General features: G+C 38.6%; 1 protein-coding gene across 1 annotated transcript in view; it reads left to right on the forward strand.

The window, feature by feature from the left end:
- Window positions 1–4,657: 4,657 nt before the first annotated feature.
- Window positions 4,658–18,771, forward strand: part of RPGRIP1 (RPGR interacting protein 1) — an 81,782-nt gene continuing 67,668 nt past the window's right edge. The window contains exon 1 of the mRNA XM_058738463.1: window positions 4,658–4,777. Coding sequence (XP_058594446.1) covers window positions 4,759–4,777 — 19 coding nt within the window. The 5' untranslated portion in view covers window positions 4,658–4,758. The remainder of the gene's footprint in view (window positions 4,778–18,771) is intronic.

Raw genomic sequence — 18,771 nt, forward strand, 5'->3', positions numbered from 1 at the left:
AGTCTATTGGGGCACTGGCTGGCTCAGTCAGAGGAGCATGTGGCTCTTGGTATCAGGATTGTGAGTTCAAGCCCCACATTGGGTGTAGGGATTACTTAAAAATTTTTTTTAATGTTTATTTTTGAGAAAGAGAGAGAGAGAGAGAGACAGAATGCAAGTAGGGAAGGGGCAGAGAGAGAGAGGGAGACACAGAATCCAAAGCAGGCTCCAGGCTCTGAGCTGTCAGCACAGAACCTGACATGGGGCTCAAACCCACAAACCATGAGATCATGACCTGAGCCAAAGTCGGATGCTTAACCGACTAAGCCACCCACGCGCCCCTGGTGTAGGGATTACTTAAATAAATAAACTTAAATAAAGGTATTTTCATAATTTGTCTCTTCCTTCCTCCAGACTTTCAACTCAAAGGAGCCCAACTGCAGCCCCCATTTCAGGGACTTGACTATTTGGGGCCTGCTAAAGTTAGTCCCTTATAATGTGAGAAGACTTGGATTCCCAATCCATATTCAATTTGAACTAGTTAAAATCCTACTTCTATATTTTGTCATGCAGGCCTAGTTAATGCATTAATTTTTATTTTTTTTTTAAATTTTTTTTCCACGTTTTTTTAAATTTTATTTTTATTTTTTTTTATTTTTGGGACAGAGAGAGACAGAGCGTGAACGGGGGACGGGCAGAGAGAGAGGGAGACACAGAATCGGAAACAGGCTCCAGGCTCCGAGCCATCAGCCCAGAGCCTGATGCGGGGCTCGAACTCACGGACCGCGAGATCGTGACCTGGCTGAAGTCGGACGCTTAACCGACTGCGCCACCCAGGCGCCCCTATGCATTAATTTTTAAAAGAGGGGAATGTTTTTGCAGCATCTTTTCCTATTGCTACTGAAATGATACTGGCATTCCTTTGAGCAGATTATTTTTTTCCTTGGAGCAGATTTTTCACTTGATTTTTGAATTTTTCTTATCCCTCCCCTCTCCTACTCAAGTGGGAGACACCACTGTGGCTTTCACTTCACTATGTTCTTGAGTATGGAAGGGAATTAATACAAAACTTCGTGAAATTATTAAAAACAATTTCAGAAAGGGAAACAATTTCTGCTACAATCCAATGTCATAATATCTGCTGAAAAATTATTATACATTTGCATGTACCAGGCACTGTATTAAGTACTCTGTATACAGCGGTATCCTCAAAAAAGCTTATGGACTAGTGAGGAGAGACATGATATATAAGCACTATAGAAAACTGACTCCTATTAGTCAACACACAAGAAAATTACATATACCATCATATAAATCATTAACATATACAGATAAATACAATGTACACTTACCAATTGGCCAGAGATTAGTTCAGTGGACACAACAAAACGGCTAGCATTTCACTAATTTGGAGCCTGTACTAAATGCCAACCATTATGCTTCCCTTTTTATAGGTATCATTTTCGTGGATCCTCGTAACCACATGAGTTTAGTATTTCATCCCTGTTTTATAGATAAGGAAGCTAAGGAAAGAGGTTAACTAACTTGTCCCTGGTCACACATAAAGGACAGATGTGAATCCATGTCTTTCTTATTCTTACACTTTTGATTATAGCCACTATTTACAGTTCATTCCCTCCAAATTTAATCAGAGGTGAGGATAAAATCAGAGGTAGAGGAGCTGGCTGTTTAATTTTAATTGCTGGCATCATTGAGCTGGCTTCATGCATCTGTCACTGTTAAAGGGTTATTCTTTGTTCTCCCTCACCCTACCTTTGTCCCAGAGCACTGCAATTCTGAATATTACTTCAAGGGAATTCTTTTAGTTTTTCATTCCATTGGGTTCAAACAACTGATAAACCCTCCTTACTTACATCTCCTCTCCAATCCGTTTTTCCTGAGAGATTAACTCTGGTGACTTCATTGGATTTGGATGTTCCTTTAATCACACCTCTACTGACCATCTCTCCTGGGTTTTCTTTACTGCATTCTGAGAACCCGTGTTTCTTTATTGGAGCTTCTTTTACTTTAATTTTGGTACTTTTCAGTTGATCCACCATGCTATAAGTCTTTGGTGGTGTATTTTGGAATGATCATAAATGAGGACAGTCTTCTCTGAACTCAGTAAAGAACTACAGCATTTCTTTTTTTTATTATTTTTTTAAATTTTTTAATTTAAAAAAAAATTTTTTTAACGTTTTTATTTATTTTTGAGACAGAGAGAGAGCATGAACAGGGGAGGGTCAGCGAGAGGGAGACACAGAATCTGAAACAGGCTCCAGGCTCTGAGCTGTCAGCACAGAGCCTGACACGGGGCTTGAACTCACGGACCGCGAGATCATGACCTGAGCCAAAGTCGGCCGCTTAACCGACTGAGCCACCCAGTCGCCCCAAGAACTACAGCATTTCATCTTCCACTATAGTTATATTTTTACAAATGGCTTTAGGTCCAGAGAACAAGGGCTCTAATGCAGTCACCTCACCTTTTCCTTCATGTTACTTCTCTACAATAGGAGGCTGGGAAGACGAGATAATTTAGCAAACTTGAAAAGCTACTTAAATGTGAGATTTACTTTAAAACAAAATGGTTTCCTTGATTGCTTCCATTCTGTCCTGATCTTAGGATTATTGTCTAACTTGTGAAAACACATCAACTTTTGGGTGATTGTTTAGTTTCTTTAAAATAGGCATGCTATAAAATCTGTATAGATTCATTTAAAAATATGTCATTAGAAAAATGTTCTCCACTTATTATGGTTTTAAAAAAATGAAACATTACAGAATGGAATATGAATGATCCAGTTCAAGTTAAATTGTTTGGAAAGTAGATCAACAAATATCAATATTCTCTCCCAGTGACAGAATTTCTCTATTACAATTCTCTGTTCAAAGTAAGCTTGTAACAAGCCTCTTTAGTTGACAAGTCAAGCTAGCTTCAGCAAAAAGTGGGTATTTTTTGTACAGGACATTGGACTCTCCTCCAGAACCTAAGAGCAAGAACAGAGACTGGCCTTGTAAAAGACTAGAATCAAGACGAGAAAGCTTCCAGGACTTTTTGACTTATCTCAGCCACTCAGTGTCATTCTCTTTCTTGATCTGTTTACTCATTCATCTATTCATTTATTCAACATATATTTATTAGAAACATTCTATGTTCCAGGAGCTATTTGAGCACTGGGAAATAGAGGTAAACAAAATAAACCAATTTTCTGCCTTCAACGTCCTCCTATTTTAGTGAGAGGAGACAGACAATAAATATAAAAGATGGAGGTAGTTTTGAGTATGGTAAGTGTTACAAGGGAAATAAACAGGGACACACAACAGACTATAACTGAGGAAGTGCTCACTTTAGTTATGAAGGTCATAGAAAGTCCTCTTGGCAGAGGAAAAGATGCTGAGAGACTAAAGGATGAGATGGAAACAGCCATGTAAAGAGCAAGGGAAAGAGCATTACTCTAAAGTGCAGAGGGCTTAGGGCAAGGAGCTGGACAGTTGTGGGAGCAGAGGGGAGGCCAGTGTCCAGGAGTGTGGTTTGCTAGAGGAGGTCATGTTCAAGGTATGGATCTGAGAAATAGGAAGATGGTCAGATAGTGGAGGGCTGTGTCAGCCATGGTAAGGAGTTTAGATTTTATTTTAATTGTAAGGTAAATCCATTAGGGAATTTTAATCAGGAAATGCTATGACCTGGATTGTTTTATAAAGGTCACTCTGGGGGTACCTGGGTGGCTCAGTCGGTTGAGCATCCGACTTCGGCTCAGGTCATGATCTTGCAGTCCGTGAGTTCTGGCCCTGCGTCAGGCTCTGTGCTGACAGCTCAGAGCCTGGAGCCTGCTTGGAATTCTGGGTCTCCCTCTCTCTCTGCCCCTCCCCCACTCATGCTATGTCTCAGGCTACAGAGCAGAATATGGCCATACCAGAACTTGCAAGTTGACATAATAGTTCTAGCCATCCAAAGAGGCTAATTTAACTCTCTTGGTCCCATTTCCAACCACCTGAGAAAGAGAATCTGATTGGCCCAGTTTGGTCAGTTGTCTACCCCTAGTCCAATGAACAGTGACAATGGGTACTGGATCATAGAGTATAAACTGGTTACTGGAGGGTCAGTCCCTATAAATGGAGTCAGGAGGCCGGGGTCAGAGGCTTATTTCTTAGAGAAAGCAATGATCATTGGCTTGCAGGATGAGCACTTAAAAAAATGACCCTAAATGATATGCATCAATTCTATAATCAGAAAAATTGATTTCATTTTAAGTAAGTAACATCATTGTTACTGAATGCTTAATCTTACTCTTTTTTTTTTTTTTAATATACTCCATACCCAACATGGGGCTTGAATTCACAACCCTGAGGTCAATAGTTGCATGCTTTACCAACTGAGCAAGCCAGGCACCCCAAAGTATTTTTTTCATTTTATTTTATTTTAAGTAATCTCTATTCCCAATGTGGGGCTTGAACTCACAATCCTGAGATCAAGAGCCACATGCTCTACCGACTGAAACAGCCAGGCACCACTTAGTCTTACTCTTTAGTAAAGAGTGGTCAACACCATCCCCGCAAAATGCTAGTGTGTCTTGTACCATCATGAAGATGTTGATAAATTCCTCCTACAACCTAAGTACAGCCTACAGAAGACATCCTAAAGTTGCATATAATTGACTGGACTTTTCCTTTATTTCAGTGTCCTGTGGGATGTCCTATATCTTGGGAACTGATACGACATCATATCTCCTGAGGACAATACATCAAAGGACCTAGTACAGACATAGACGGACACCTCTGATGGTACCAGCATCAAAAGGTAAATTCAGTGCCTGAAGATGGAAACCTTTTAGAGTTAAAACAATGTTCAGTCTGTCATTGTGGGGCAGCTTGCTAGCCTTCATAGTGACTGCTTTGCTCTTAACTCTTTTCCTCAATCTTCTTAAAATTTTATTCCTTAATTCTTATAATAAAAGTTTTACTGTGTGGATTTAGGAGGTAAAGCTAAATGCCACCACAACAAAAGCTGAGAACAAATGAATGGTTTCATTCCTCTAACCATGTAATTAGTCCTTCAGTCTCACTGAGCAGAGGTGGGCGACTTGAGATGAAATAGCACAGCCCACAAGAGCTTACACACACACCTTAAGATATTTTTGTTAACTTTGTTCCTACTCTCCCGCCCCTCAATCTTAATCATAGCTACTATTGATTTTATTTTCACTTGATTTTACTTCTATAAAAAATTTTCAGGGGCACCTCAGTCAGTTAAGTGTCTGACTCTTGATTTCAGCTTAGGTCATGATCTTATGGTTGGTGTGGTTTGTGGGATCAAGCCCCTCATTGGGCTCTACGCTGACAGCGTGGAGCCTGCTTGGGATTTTTTGTCTCTCCCTCTCTCTACCCCTCCCTTACTCATGCTCTCACTGTCTTTCTCAAGATAAATAAATAAACATTAAAAAAAAGGGGTGCCTGGGTGGCTCAGTTGGTTAAGTGTCTGACTCTTGGTTTCAGCTCAAGTCATGATCTCACAATTCGTGAGTTCAAGCCCCACATCAGTCTCTGCATTGACAACATGGCACCTGCTTGGGATTCACTCTCTCCCCATCTCTCTCTGCTCCTTCCCCACTCGTGCTGTCTCTGTCTCTCTCGAAAGAAAGACAGCTTAAAAAAAAATTTTTTTTTCAAAGCTAGGGCACTTTACCCACTGCCATGGGTGTATGAATGATGCAGTCACTTTGGATGAAAGCTTGGCATTATCTAGTAAAGTTGAACGTAAGACTTTACTTCTGGATAAAAAATTTGCAGAAAATTTTGCATATGTGTACCAGGAGACCTATACCAGAATGTTCATAGCAGTGTTATTCATAAGACAAAAAAATGGAAACAACATGAATGTCCATAGTTCAGAAAATGAATATACATTGATATGCATTCATAAAATGAAATAACAAATGTATTTTTTATAATAAAATAAGTCTTTAGGTGCCTGGGTGGCTCAGTTGGTTGAGCGTCCAACTTCAGCTCAGGTCATGATCTTGCTCTTTGTGGGTTTGAGCCCCACGTCGGGCTCTGGGCTGATCGCTCAGAGCCTGGAGCCTGCTTCGGATTCTGTGTCTCCCTCTCTCTCTGCCCCTCCCCTGCTCACGCCCTGTCTCTCTCTAAAGAATAAATAAAGATATATATATGTACATCGTATGTATGTGTGTATATATATGTATACATTGTACGTATGTATGTATGCATGCACACATGCCCGTGCACCTTGTGTATGTATATATACGTATAATAAAATATGTATATGTATAATAAAATATATATATGTATAATGTGTATACATATGTATAACATACATATGTATAATGTACATATAATATATATGTATAATATACATATATGTATAATAAAATAAGTCTCACTTTCTTTTTTTTCCTGTTTGTGCCACTTTTATTTTTTTTCCAAATTTTTATTTATTTATTAATTTTAACTTTTTTTTCTTTCCTTTTAATTTTTTTTTTTGCCTTGGAAATGGTTTTATTTTTTTCAATATATGAAATTTATTGTCAAATTGGTTTCCATACAACACCCAGTGCTCATCCCAAAAGGTGCCCTCCTCAATACCCATCACGCACCCTCCCCTCCCTCCTACCCCCCATCAACCCTCATTTTGTTTTTTTTTAATTTACATCCAAATTAGCGTATAGTACAACGATTTCAGGAGTAGATTCCTTAGTGCCCCTTACCCACTTATCCCATCCCCCTCCCACAACCCCTCCAGTAACCCTCAGTTTGTTCTCCATATTTATTTTATTTATTTTTTAATATAATTTATTGTCAAATTGGCTAATATACAGTGTGCAAAGTGTGCTCTTGGTTTTGGGGGGTAGATTCTCGTGTTCATCGCTTATATAAAACACACAGTGCTCATCCCAACAAGTGCCCTCCTCAATGCCCATCACCCATCTTCCCCTCTCCCCCACCCCCCATCCACCCTCAGTTTGTTCTCAGTATTTAAGAGTCTCTTATGGTTTGCCTCCTTCCCTCTCTGTTTGTAACTATTTTCCCCCTTCCCTTCTCCCATGGTTTTGTTGTTTCTCAAGATCCACATATGAGTGAAAACATATGATCTCTCTCTTTATCTGACTGACTTATTTCACTTAGTATAATACCTTCCAGCTCTATCCATGTTGCTACAAATGGCATGATTTCATTCTTTCTCATTGCCAAGTAGTATTCCCTTGTATATATAAACCATATTCATCAGTTGATGGACATTTAGGCTCTTTCCATATTTTGTCTATTGTTGAAAGTGCTGCTGTAAACATTGGGGTACATGTGCCCCTATGCATCAGCACTCCTGTATCCTTTGGATAAATTCCTAGTAGTGCTATTGCTGGGTTATAGGATAGCTCTATTTTTAATTTTTGGGGGAGCCTCCACACTGTTTTCCAGAGTGGCTGCACCAGTTTGCATTCCCACCAGCAATGCAAGAGGGTTCCTGTTTCTCCACATCCTCACCAGCATCTATAGTCTCCTGATTTGTTCATTTTAGCCACTCTGACTGGCGTGAGGTGGTATCTCAGTGTGATTTTGATTTGTATTTCCCTGATCATGAGTGATGTTGAGCATCTTTTCATGTATCTGTTGGCCAACTGGATGTCTTCTTTGGAAAAGTGTCTATTCATGTCTTTTGCCCATTTCTTCACTGGATTATTTGTTTTTCAGGCGTGGAGGTTGGTGAGTTCTTTATAGATTTTGGATTCTAGCCCTTTGTCTGATATGTCATTTGCAAATACCTTTTCCCATTCCGTCAATTGCCTTTTAGTTTTGTTGATTGTTTCCTTTGCAGTTCAGAAGATTTGTATCTTGATGAGGTCCCAATAGTTCATTTTTGCTTTTAATTCTTTTGCCTTTGGAGATGTGTCAGGCAAGAAATTGCTGCAGCTGAGGTCAAAGAAGTTGTCACCTGCTTTCTTCTCTAGGGTTTTGATGGTATCCTGTCTCACATTTAGGTCTTTAATCCATTTTGAGTTTATTTTTGTGTATGATGTAAGAAAGTGGTCTAGTTTCATTGTTCTGCATGTTGCTGTCCAGTTCTCCCAGCACAATTTGCTAAAGAGACTGTCTTTTTTCCATTGGATACTCTTTCCTGCTTTGTCAAAGATTACTTGGCCATAAATTTGTGGGTCTAATTCTATGTTTTCTATTCTATTCCATTGGTCTATGTGTCTGTTTTTGTGCCAATACCATGCTGTCTTGATGATTATAGCCTTGTAGTAGAGACAAAAGTCTGGGATTGTGATGCCTCCCACTTTGGTTTTCTTTTTCAACATTACTTTGGCTATTTGGGATCTTTTGTGGTTCCATACAAATTTTAGGATTGCTTGTTCTAGCTTTGAGAAGAATGCTGGTCCAATTTTGATTGGGATTCCATTGAATGTGTAGATTGCTTTGGGTAGTATTGACATTTTAACAATACTTATTCTTCAAATCCATGAGCATGGAATGTTTTTCCATTTCTTTGTATTTTCTTCAGTTTCTTTCATAAGTTTTCTATAGTTTTCAGCATACAGGTCTTTTACATCTTTGGTTAGGTTTATTCCTAGGTATTTTATGGTTCTTGGTGCAACTGTAAATGGGATCAATTTCTTGATTTCTTTTTCTGTTGCTTCATTATTGGTGTATAGAAATGCAACCAATTTCTGTACATTGATTTTGAACTCTGCGACTTTGCTGAATCCATGGATCAGTTCTAGCAGCCTGTTGGTGGAGTCTTTTGGGTTTTCCATCTAGAATATCATGTCGTCCATGAAAAGTGAAAGTTTGACTTCTTCTTTGCCAATTTTGATGCCTTTTATTTCATTTTGTTGTCTGATTGCTGATGCTAGGACTTCCAAAACTATGTTAAACAACAGTGGTGACAGCGGACATCCCTGTCATGTTCCTGATCTGGGGGGGAAGCTCTCAGTTTTCCCCACTGAGGATGATATTAGCTGTGGGCTTTTCATATATGACTTTTATGATGTTTAGGTATGTTCCTTCTATCCCAACTTTCTTGAGGGTTTTTATTAAGAAAGGATGCTGTATTTTGCTAAATGCTTTTTCTGTGTCTACTGACAGGATCATATGGTTCTTATCCTTTCTTTTATTAATGTGATGTATCACACTGATTGATTTGTGAAAACTGAACCAGCCCTGCAGCCCAGGAATGAATCCCACTTGATCATGGTGAATAATTCTTTTTATATGCTGTTGAATTCGATTTGCTAGTATCTTGTTGAGAATTTTTGCACCCATACTCATCAGGGATATTGGTCTGTAGCTCTCTTTTTTTTGCTGGGTCTCTGTCTGGTTTGGAAATCAAAGTAATGCTGGCTTCATAGAACGAGTCTGGACATTTTCCTTCCCTTTCTATTTTTTGGAACAGCTTGAGAAGGAAAGGTATTATCTACCAGACATTTGTCTCTTTAAATGTCAGGTAGAATTCCCCAGGGAAGCCATCTGGTCCAGGACTCTTATTTGTTGGGAGATTTTTGATAACTGATTCAATTTCTTCTTCACTAGTTATGGGTCTGTTCAAATTTTCTATTTTTTACTATTTGAGTTTTGGAAGTGTGTGGGTGTTTAGGAATTTTTCCATTACTTCCAGGTTGTCCATTTTGTTGGCATATAATTTTTCATAGTATTCCCTGATAATTGCTTGCATTTCTGAGGGGTTTGTTGTAATAATTCAATTTTCGTGATTTTATCTATTTGGGTCCTCTCTCTTTTCTTTTTGAGAAGCCTGGCTAGAGGTTTATCAATTTTGTTTATTTTTTCAAAACACAGCTCTTAGTTTCATTGATCTGATCCACTATTGTTGTTTTTTTTTTTTCTATATTGTTTATTCCTGCTCTGATCTTTATTATTTCTCTTCTTCTGCTGGTCTTGGGGTTTCTTTGTTGTTCTTCTTCTAGTTCCTTTAGGTGTACTATTAGACTTTGGATTGGGGATTTTTCTTGTTTCTTGAAATAGGCTTGGGTTGCAATGTATTTTCCTCTTAGGACTGCCTTTGCTGCATCCCAAAGGGTTTGGACTGTTGTGTTTTCATTTTCATTTGTTTCTATGTATTTTTTAATTTCTTCTTTAATTGCCTGGTTGACCCATTCATTCTTTAGTAGGATGTTCTTTAACCTCCATGCATTTGGAGGTTTTCCAAATTTTTTCCTGTGGTTGATTTCAAGTTTCATTGCACTGTGATCTGAAAATGTGCATGGCATAATCTCAATTCTTTTATATTTATTGAGGGCTGTTTTGTGACCCAGTATGTGATATATCTTGGAAAATGTTCCATGTGCACTCAAGAAGAATGTGTATTCTGCTGCTTTAGGATGAAAAGCTCTTAATATATCTATCAAGTCCATCTGGTCCAGTGTATCATTCAGGGCCATTGTTTCCTTATTGATTTTCTGTGTAGATTATCTATTGTTGTAAATGGAGTATTAAAGTCTCCGGCAATTACCACATTCTTACTAATAAGACTGCTTATGTGTGTGATTAATTGTTTTATATATTTGGGTGCCACCGAATTGGGTGCATAAACATTTATAATTATTAGCTCTTCTTGAAAGATAGACTCCATAATTATGCTATAATGCCTTTCTTCATCTCTTGTTACAGACTTTAGTTTAAAATCTAGTTTATCCGATAGAAGTATGGCTACTCTAGCTTTCTTTTGACTTCCAGTAGCATGATAGATGGTTCTCCATCCCTTCACTTTCAATCTGAAGGTGTCCTCAGGTCTAAAATAGGCCTCTTGTAGAGAGCAAATAGATGGGTCTTGTTTTTTGTCCATTCTGATACCCTGTGTCTTTTTATTGGAGCATTTAGTTCATTTACATTTGATGTTATTATTGAAAGATGTGGATTTAGAGTCATTGTGTTATCTGTAGGCTTCATGCTTGTAGTGATGTCTCTGGTCATTTGTGGTCTTTGCAACATTCCACCCACAGAGCCCCCATTAGGATCTCTTGTAGGGCTGGTTTAGTGGTGATGAACTCCTTCAGTTTTTGTCTGGGAAAATCTTTATCTCTCCTTCTATTCTGAATGACAGGCTTGTTGGATAAAAGATTCTTGGCTACATATTTTTCCTATTCAGCACATTGAATTTTTCCTGCCACTCCCTTCTGGCCTGCCAAGTTTCAGTAGATAGGTCTGCTTACCACCCTTATGTGTCTGTCCTTGTAGATTAAGGCCCATTTGTTCCTAGCTGCTTTCAGAATTCTCCCTTTATATTTGTATTTTACCAGTTTCACTATGATATGTCATGCAGAAGCATGATTCCTATTATGTCTGAAGGGAGTTCTCTGTGCCTCGCAGATATCAATGTCTGTTTCCTTCCCCAGATTGGGGAAGTTCTCAGCTATGATTTGTTCAAGTACACCTTCCGCCCCTTTCTCTCTCTCTTCTTCTGAAACTCCTAAGATGTGGGTATTATTACATTTCATTGAATCACTTAGTTCTCTGATTCTCCCCTCATGTTCTAGAATTTTTTTATCTCTTTTTTCAGCTTCCTCTTTTTCCATAATTTTATCTTCTGTTTCACTTATTTTCTCTTTTTCCTCTTTAATCCTCACTGTCACCACCTCTAGTTTACTTTGCACCTCATTGACAACATTTTTAAATTCATCATGACTGGGGCACCTGGGTGGCTCAGTCGGTTGAGCGTCTGACTTCGGCTCAGGTCATGATCTCGCGGTCTGTGAGTTCGAGCCCTGTGTCGGGCTCTGTGCTGGCAACTCAGAGCCTGGAGCCTGCTTTCGATTCTGTGTTTCCCTCTCTCTCTGCCCCTCCCCTGCTCATGCTCTCTCTGTCAAAAGTAAATAAACATTAAAAAAAATTTTTTTTTTAAATTCACCATGACTAATTTTTAGTTCCTTGATCTCTGTAGCAATAGATTCTCTGCTGTCTTCTATGATTTTTTCAAGCCCAGCAATTAATCTTATGACTATTATTCTAAAATCTTGTTCAGTTATATTGTTTATATCTGTTTTGAACAATTATTTAGCTATCATTTCTTCCTGGAATTTCTTTTGATGAGAATTCTTCCATTTTGTCATTTTGGCTAGTTTTCTGTCCCTTATGTATTTTAAAAGCTTGTTATGTGTCCTGTACCTGCAAGCACTACTATATTAAAGAGGGGTCATACATTGTCTAAGGCCTGGCCTTTCACTAGGTGTTTATTGGAGTGTGTTACTTGCTCTGTGTCGTTGTGACTCTGGTTCCTTTATCTCCTTACTTGTAGTGTTGTTTTGGACCCTCCATCAGTTCGCTTTGACTTGCTGTTGAAGTAGCCCTGGAAAAGAAAACAAACAAAAACAGAAAAAAAACCCCAAAACACCAGCTACAGCAAAACAATGGGTGGGAGCATTGTTAATGGAAGAGGCCTTTTCCCATACAAAGAGAGAAATGATAGGGGCAGGGAAAAAGAAAAGAAAAGAAAATTGATCCAGCAGAGAAACCATACAGCTTAATCCAGAGAGAGGGGGCAGCGGGGAATTAAAGAAGGAGATACAGAACAGGTATAAAGAGAATAGATTAAATATGTCTGCTTAAACAAACCAACAACCAGAATAACCAGACTAGAGGAGGGAAGAAATAAGAAGGAGGAAAGAAAGGTAAAGGAAAATGTGTATATATAATAAGAATTGTCCAAGAATTAAATCAGGAAATGTAAAACCGCTGGGTGCCTTGGAACTGGTAAAACCACTGGCCTGGAGGAGGGGCTGTCTGGTTGGTCATCATCAATCCTGCTCCAGTAGATTCGCAATTACCAGGCGTGGAGGGGCGTGGTTTGGTGTTAGCGGGTCCACCTCCACTGTGGGCCCACTGTCCATTCCTTGAGCCCCCACCTTGTTGGTGATGGGGAGTAAAATAGCGACACCCAAGTCTCTCCTCCACGGACCGGGTGTCCCAAGCCACTGTGTTAAGGCCGTCCTCCTAGTGCCAGGGGTGCGAATGAGGCAGTTTGTCTTGCTCCGCCCACTCCCGCACCTCCCTGGCGCTCAGCTGGGATTCAAACCTCAATGTCTTAAAGAGTCCTGCTCTGTGCGCCCTAGTTCTGGGGAAGTGCTGCTCTTCGCTACAGATATATGGCCTCTGGCTGGTGACGCCGGCAGTCTTTGTACTTTGAAAGGTTATATACCTTCTTCCTACAGCACTCCAAGGAGGGGATTGCTTTCCCCCACTGCGGACCACGCCTCTGGACTAGTTACTGAGCCCAGGGCTGGCTCCCTTCCTCCCCAGGTGTGCAAACAGGGCAGCCGGCCCCAGTCTGGAGAAAGCCCGGCAGTTAGAGATTGGATCTTTGTCCATCCTGGTCTGTGGTTCTTCACTTGTCCAGATACTGTCCTACACTTCCCCAGCCTGTCTTTCTCTTCCCTTTGTCTCTTCACAGAAGGGGATCCCTCCCACCCAAGCCTACGTTGCCCATTTTATCTCTCCCAATTCACAATTATGCATCTATGGCCCACCAGGCTGGCCCCGTGGCTCTAATTTCCTTTATAAAATTATAAAGATATGTAAGGCAGGTGTGCCTGGGTGGCTTAGTCAGTTAAGCATCCAACTCTTGATTTCAGCTCAGGTCATGATCTTACAGTCATGAGATTGAGCCCTGCATCTGCCAGTTTAGAGCCTGCTTGGGATTCTTTGTCTCTGCCCCTCCCTTGCCCATGTGCTTGCTCTTTCTCTCTCTCTCTTTCTTTCAAAATAAATATTAAAAAACATTAAATAAACAAACATTTATTATAAACATAAATAAACATTAAATAAACCTTATAAACATAAACATTAAAAAATTAATTAAAGAAATATACAGCAGTTACTAGTGATATAACCTTCATGATAATAGTCACCTCTGGGGGAAGAAGGGAATAGGATGTGTGGGAACTTACAGAGGGTTCTTAGTGTATTAGTAATGTTCTGTTTCTTCAGCTAGTATGTATGTGTACACTTCATTATTCTTCAAACTATTTCCTCATTTATATATGTGAGATGTATATATTAACATTTTTATAATCATACATATATAATGTATGTTGTATGTATTACACATTACAGTTTTATTGGGATATAATTTACATGCCATAAAATTCACTCTTTCAAATTGTACAATCCAGTAATTTTTACTATATTGATAATTTTGAATTCATACCCACTAATTTTAGAACATTTAATTACCCCAAAAAGAAACCCTTTATTGGGGCACCTGGGTGGCTCAGGTGGTTATGTCAGACTCTTGATTTCAGCTCAGATCATGGTCTCACAGTTCATGAATTCAAGCCCCACTTCAGGCTTTGCACTAACGGCACAGGGCCTGCTTGGAATTCTCTCTCTCCCTCTCTCCCTGCTCCTCCCCTGTGTGCTTGTGTACTCTCTCTCTTTCTCAAAATAAACTTAAAAAAAAAGAAACCCTGTCCCCATGTCCCCACAGCCTGCCTCTCATAATCACTCATCCGCTTTCAGTCTCTATCCATTTGCCTGGTCTGGACATTTTGTGTAGAAGAAATCATATATTTTTTGTGTGTCTGGGTTCTTTCACTTAGCATGTTTCCAAAGTTTATCCATGTTATAGCATTTATCAATACCTCCATTCCTTTTTATTGCATAATAATATTTCATTTTATGGGCATACCACATTTGTTTATATTTTCATAGCTTGATGAACATTTGGATTATTTTCACTTGGGGGCTGTTATGAATAATGCTGCTATGAACATTTGTGTACAAATTTTTGGGTGGACATGTTTTCATTTTTCTTATATACCCAGAAGTGGAATTGCTAGGTCATATGGTAGCTCTATGTTTAACGTTTTGAAGAATTGCCAAACTATTTTTAAAGCAGTTGTACCCTTTTATGTTCCTACCAACAATGTATGAAAGTTCCAATTTTTTCATATCCTCACTTGTTATTGAAGTGATCTCGTGTGTGTGTGTGTGTGTGTGTGTGTGTGTGTGTGTGTGTTTTAATGCTTATTTATTGATTTTGAGAGAGATAGAGACAGTGCAAGTAGGGGAGGGAGAGAATCCCAAGCAGGCTCCAAACTGTCAGCACAGAGCCTGATGCAGGGCTTGATCTCAGAGACTGCAATATCATGACCTGAGCCCAAACCAAGAATCAGACACTTAGCCAACTGAGCCATCCAGGCACCCCTCTTAGGTTGTTTTTAAAAATTTATTCTTTTGTGGTTTTGATTTACACTTCCCTAATGAATAATCACACTGAACATCTTTCATGTATTTATCATTCACTTGTTTAGCTTCTTTGGAAGAATGTCTCCTTAGATCCTTTATCCAATTTTTTAATGTTTGTTTATTTTTGAGAGAGAGAGAGAGAAAGAGAAAGAACAAACAGGCTGGCAGGGGTGGTGGGGGACAGAGAGAGAGAGGGACACACAGAATCCAAAGCAGGCTCCAGGTTCTGAGCTGTCAGCACAGAGTCCAATGCAGGGCTTGAATTCACGAACCATGAGATCACGACCTGAGCCTAAGTCAGATGCTTAACCGACTGAGCCACCCAGGTACCCCTGTGCTGTCTTGATTCTTATAGCTTTGTAGTAAGTTTTGAAATCAGGATGTGTGAATCCTACAGCTTTGTTCTTTTTCAAGGTTATTTTAGCTATTCTGTATTCCTTGAATTTCCATATGAACTTTAGGATCAGCTTGTCAATGTCTGGGGGGAAAAAAAAGCAAACTGGGATTTTGATAGGGACTGCATTGATTTGTATATGAATTGTGGAAATATTGCCATCTTATCAATATTAGGTCTTTAAATCCATGAACACGGGATGTCTTCCTAATTATTTAAACATTTTTAATTCCTTTAAATGATGTTTTATATATTTCAGTGTACAAATTTTATACCTGTTACATTTATCCCCATTTATTTTTTTATGCTATTGTAAATTGATTTGTTATCTTAATTTAGTCTTCAGATTGTTTAGTAGATAGGAATATCATTAATCTTGTGCATTGATCCTACACCTGAAAACTTTACTCACCTCGTATATTACTTCTAGTAGTTTTTTTTTTAAGTTTATTTATTTTGAGAGACACAGAAAGACAGAGAGAGTGCACATATGAGCAGAGGAGGGGCAGAGAGAGAGGAAGGGAGAGAGAGAGAGAATCCCAAGCAGGCTCCACACTGTGAGCCCAAGGCAGGGCTCAATCTCACAAACTGTGAGATCATGACCTGAGCCAAAATCCGGAATTGGAGGCTTATTCAACTGAGCCAGCCAGGTACCCATCTAATAACTTTTTTTTTTTGTTAGTGGATTCCTTAGGATTTTCTATATATATCATCATGTTATCTGTTAATACAGATAGTTTTACTTTGTCTTTTCTAATTTGGGTGTATTTTCTTTTTCATGCCTAATATCCATGGATACAACCTCCAGTAAAATGTTAAATAAAGTGGCAAGAATGGACATCCTTGTCATTTTCCTGATCTCAGTGGGAGAGCTTTAGATCTGTTAAGCATGATTTTAGCCCTGAGTCTTTTGTAGATGGCCCTTATCAGGTTGAGGAAGTTTCTTTCTATTAGTAGTTGATTGAATGTTTTTATCATGAAAGGATGTTGGATTTGTCAATTTTTTTTTCTGTGACCATTGATATGATGTCGTTTTGTCTTTTAGTATATTATTATGGCATATTAGATTGATTTTTCATATTTTAAACCAAGCTGTATTCCTGGGATAAATTCTTTTTGGTATGATTAACAGCCATTTTTTGTTTTTTGTTGGGAGAGGGCATCTGAATTGGGCTCCATGCTGACAGCAATGAGCCTGATGTGGGACTCAAACTCAGACACCATGAGATCATGACCTGAGCCACATGTTCAACTGACTGAGCAACCCAGGTGCCCCTGGTTAAAAGACTTTTTATGTGTTGGTTGATTCAGTTTGATATTTTTTTGTTGAGGATTTTGTGTCTGTGGTTATAAGAGATACTGATCTATGTTTTCTTTCTTGTGATGTCTTTGGTTTCAAACTCATGTAATAAGTTGGGAAGTGTTGCTTGTTCTATTTTTTGGAAGGCTTTGTGAAGGATTGATGTTAACTCTTCTTTAAATATTTGGTAGAATTCATCAGTGAAGTCATCTGGGCTTGAGATTTTCTTGGTGGAATGTTTTTTATTAAAAATTCAGTCTCATATGTCTGTTCAGGTTTTCTGTTTCCTCTTGAGTCAATTTTAGTAATTTGTGTCTTTCTAGGAAACTGTCCTCTGCACCTGTGTTATCTAATTTGTTGACATACAATTGTTTGTAGTATTCCCATATAGTTCTTTTCATTCTTTAAGTTAGTATGATGTCACTTTGTTCATTCCTGATTTTAGCAATTTGAGTCTTCTCTCTTTAATCTTGGTCAGTCTAGCTAAAGTTTTGTTAACTTTGTTTATCTCTCCAAGAACCAATATTTGTTTTATTAATTTTCACTATTTTTCTGCTTCTTGTTTGATTTATACTTGCTCTACTCTTTGTTTTTTCCTTCCTTCTGCTTGCTTTGGGTTTAGCTTCCTCTTCTTTTTCTAATTTCTCAAGGTTTGATTTGAGATCTTCTTTTTGAATGCAGACATTTACAGCTATAAATTTACCCATTAGCTCTGTGTTTAACTACATCCAATAAATTTTGGGTTGGGTTTTCATTTGTGTAAGACATTAGCAATAAAACATGTTCAATTAAAAAAAAAAAAAAAGGAGGACCTAGTCAAGCCAGGAGGTAACAAAGATGTCTAGATGAGAGATGTCTAGAGCTTGTTCAGTTACTGATGCTAAATGGATCATAATATTTTAATAAGGGAAAAATCTATTTGTTCATAATGCTCTTTAGCAGTGCACAACTGGGGATTTTGTGCTTCTCAAACCTTTAACTCTTCCATGAACTGAAATGCGAACTGAGTGAAATAATTTTCAAAGTCAGAAAAGTCATAGTATTAGTGACTGAAAACCCTGTGCAGGAATTAACCACCTAGAGAGTCTAGTCAATTTTGAGGCCATCCACATGACCAAAGAGCCAAAATAACTTAATGTTTATTCAGAAGAAGGTGCCAGAATGAAGGATTTACATATTGATTTTGTGGAAAAAGAAACTTTTATAAGTTTTATTACAAACTGTGTCCAATTTTATTCCTGTTATTTATGTAATAGTTAAAAGTAAATGAAGTAATGTGCTTGTTATAAATGTAGATTTTCATAAAGGCTTATGGTCATGTTAAAAATTGTCTTCCTTGGGGGCTCCTGGGTGGCTCAGTGAATTAAGTGTCCTACTCTTGTTTTCGGCTCAGGTCATGATCTCAGTGTCATGGGGTTGAGCTCCACATTGGGCTCTGTGCGGACAGTGTAGAGCCTGCTTGGGATTCTCTCTCTCCCTCTCTTCCCCTCTCTTGCTCACACACACTCTCTCTCAAAATAAATAAACATTAAAAAATTTTTTTCTTCCTAGTGACCATACTTTCTTTTCTATTAAGCTAAGTGGCCTAGCAATCAGCTGCATTATTTTGTAAGTTCATTGGTTTGGAAGTTATATCTATTTTATTCCCTCCATTCTAAGCAACATTGAATTTATTTTAGATACTTTGGGGGAAAAAAAACTTTTTAAAAAAATTTTTAATGTTTATTTGTGAGAGAGAGAGAGAGAGCGTGCACAAGCAGGGGAGGGGTAGAGAGAGAAAGGAGACACAGAATCCAAAGCAGGCCCAAGGCTCTGAGCTGTCAGAACAGAGCCCAACATGGGTCTTGAACTCACAAACCGTGAGATCATAACCTGAGCCAAAGTCGGA

Source organism: Neofelis nebulosa, chromosome 7, assembly GCF_028018385.1.
Source record: "Neofelis nebulosa isolate mNeoNeb1 chromosome 7, mNeoNeb1.pri, whole genome shotgun sequence".
NCBI lineage: Eukaryota > Metazoa > Chordata > Mammalia > Carnivora > Felidae > Neofelis > Neofelis nebulosa.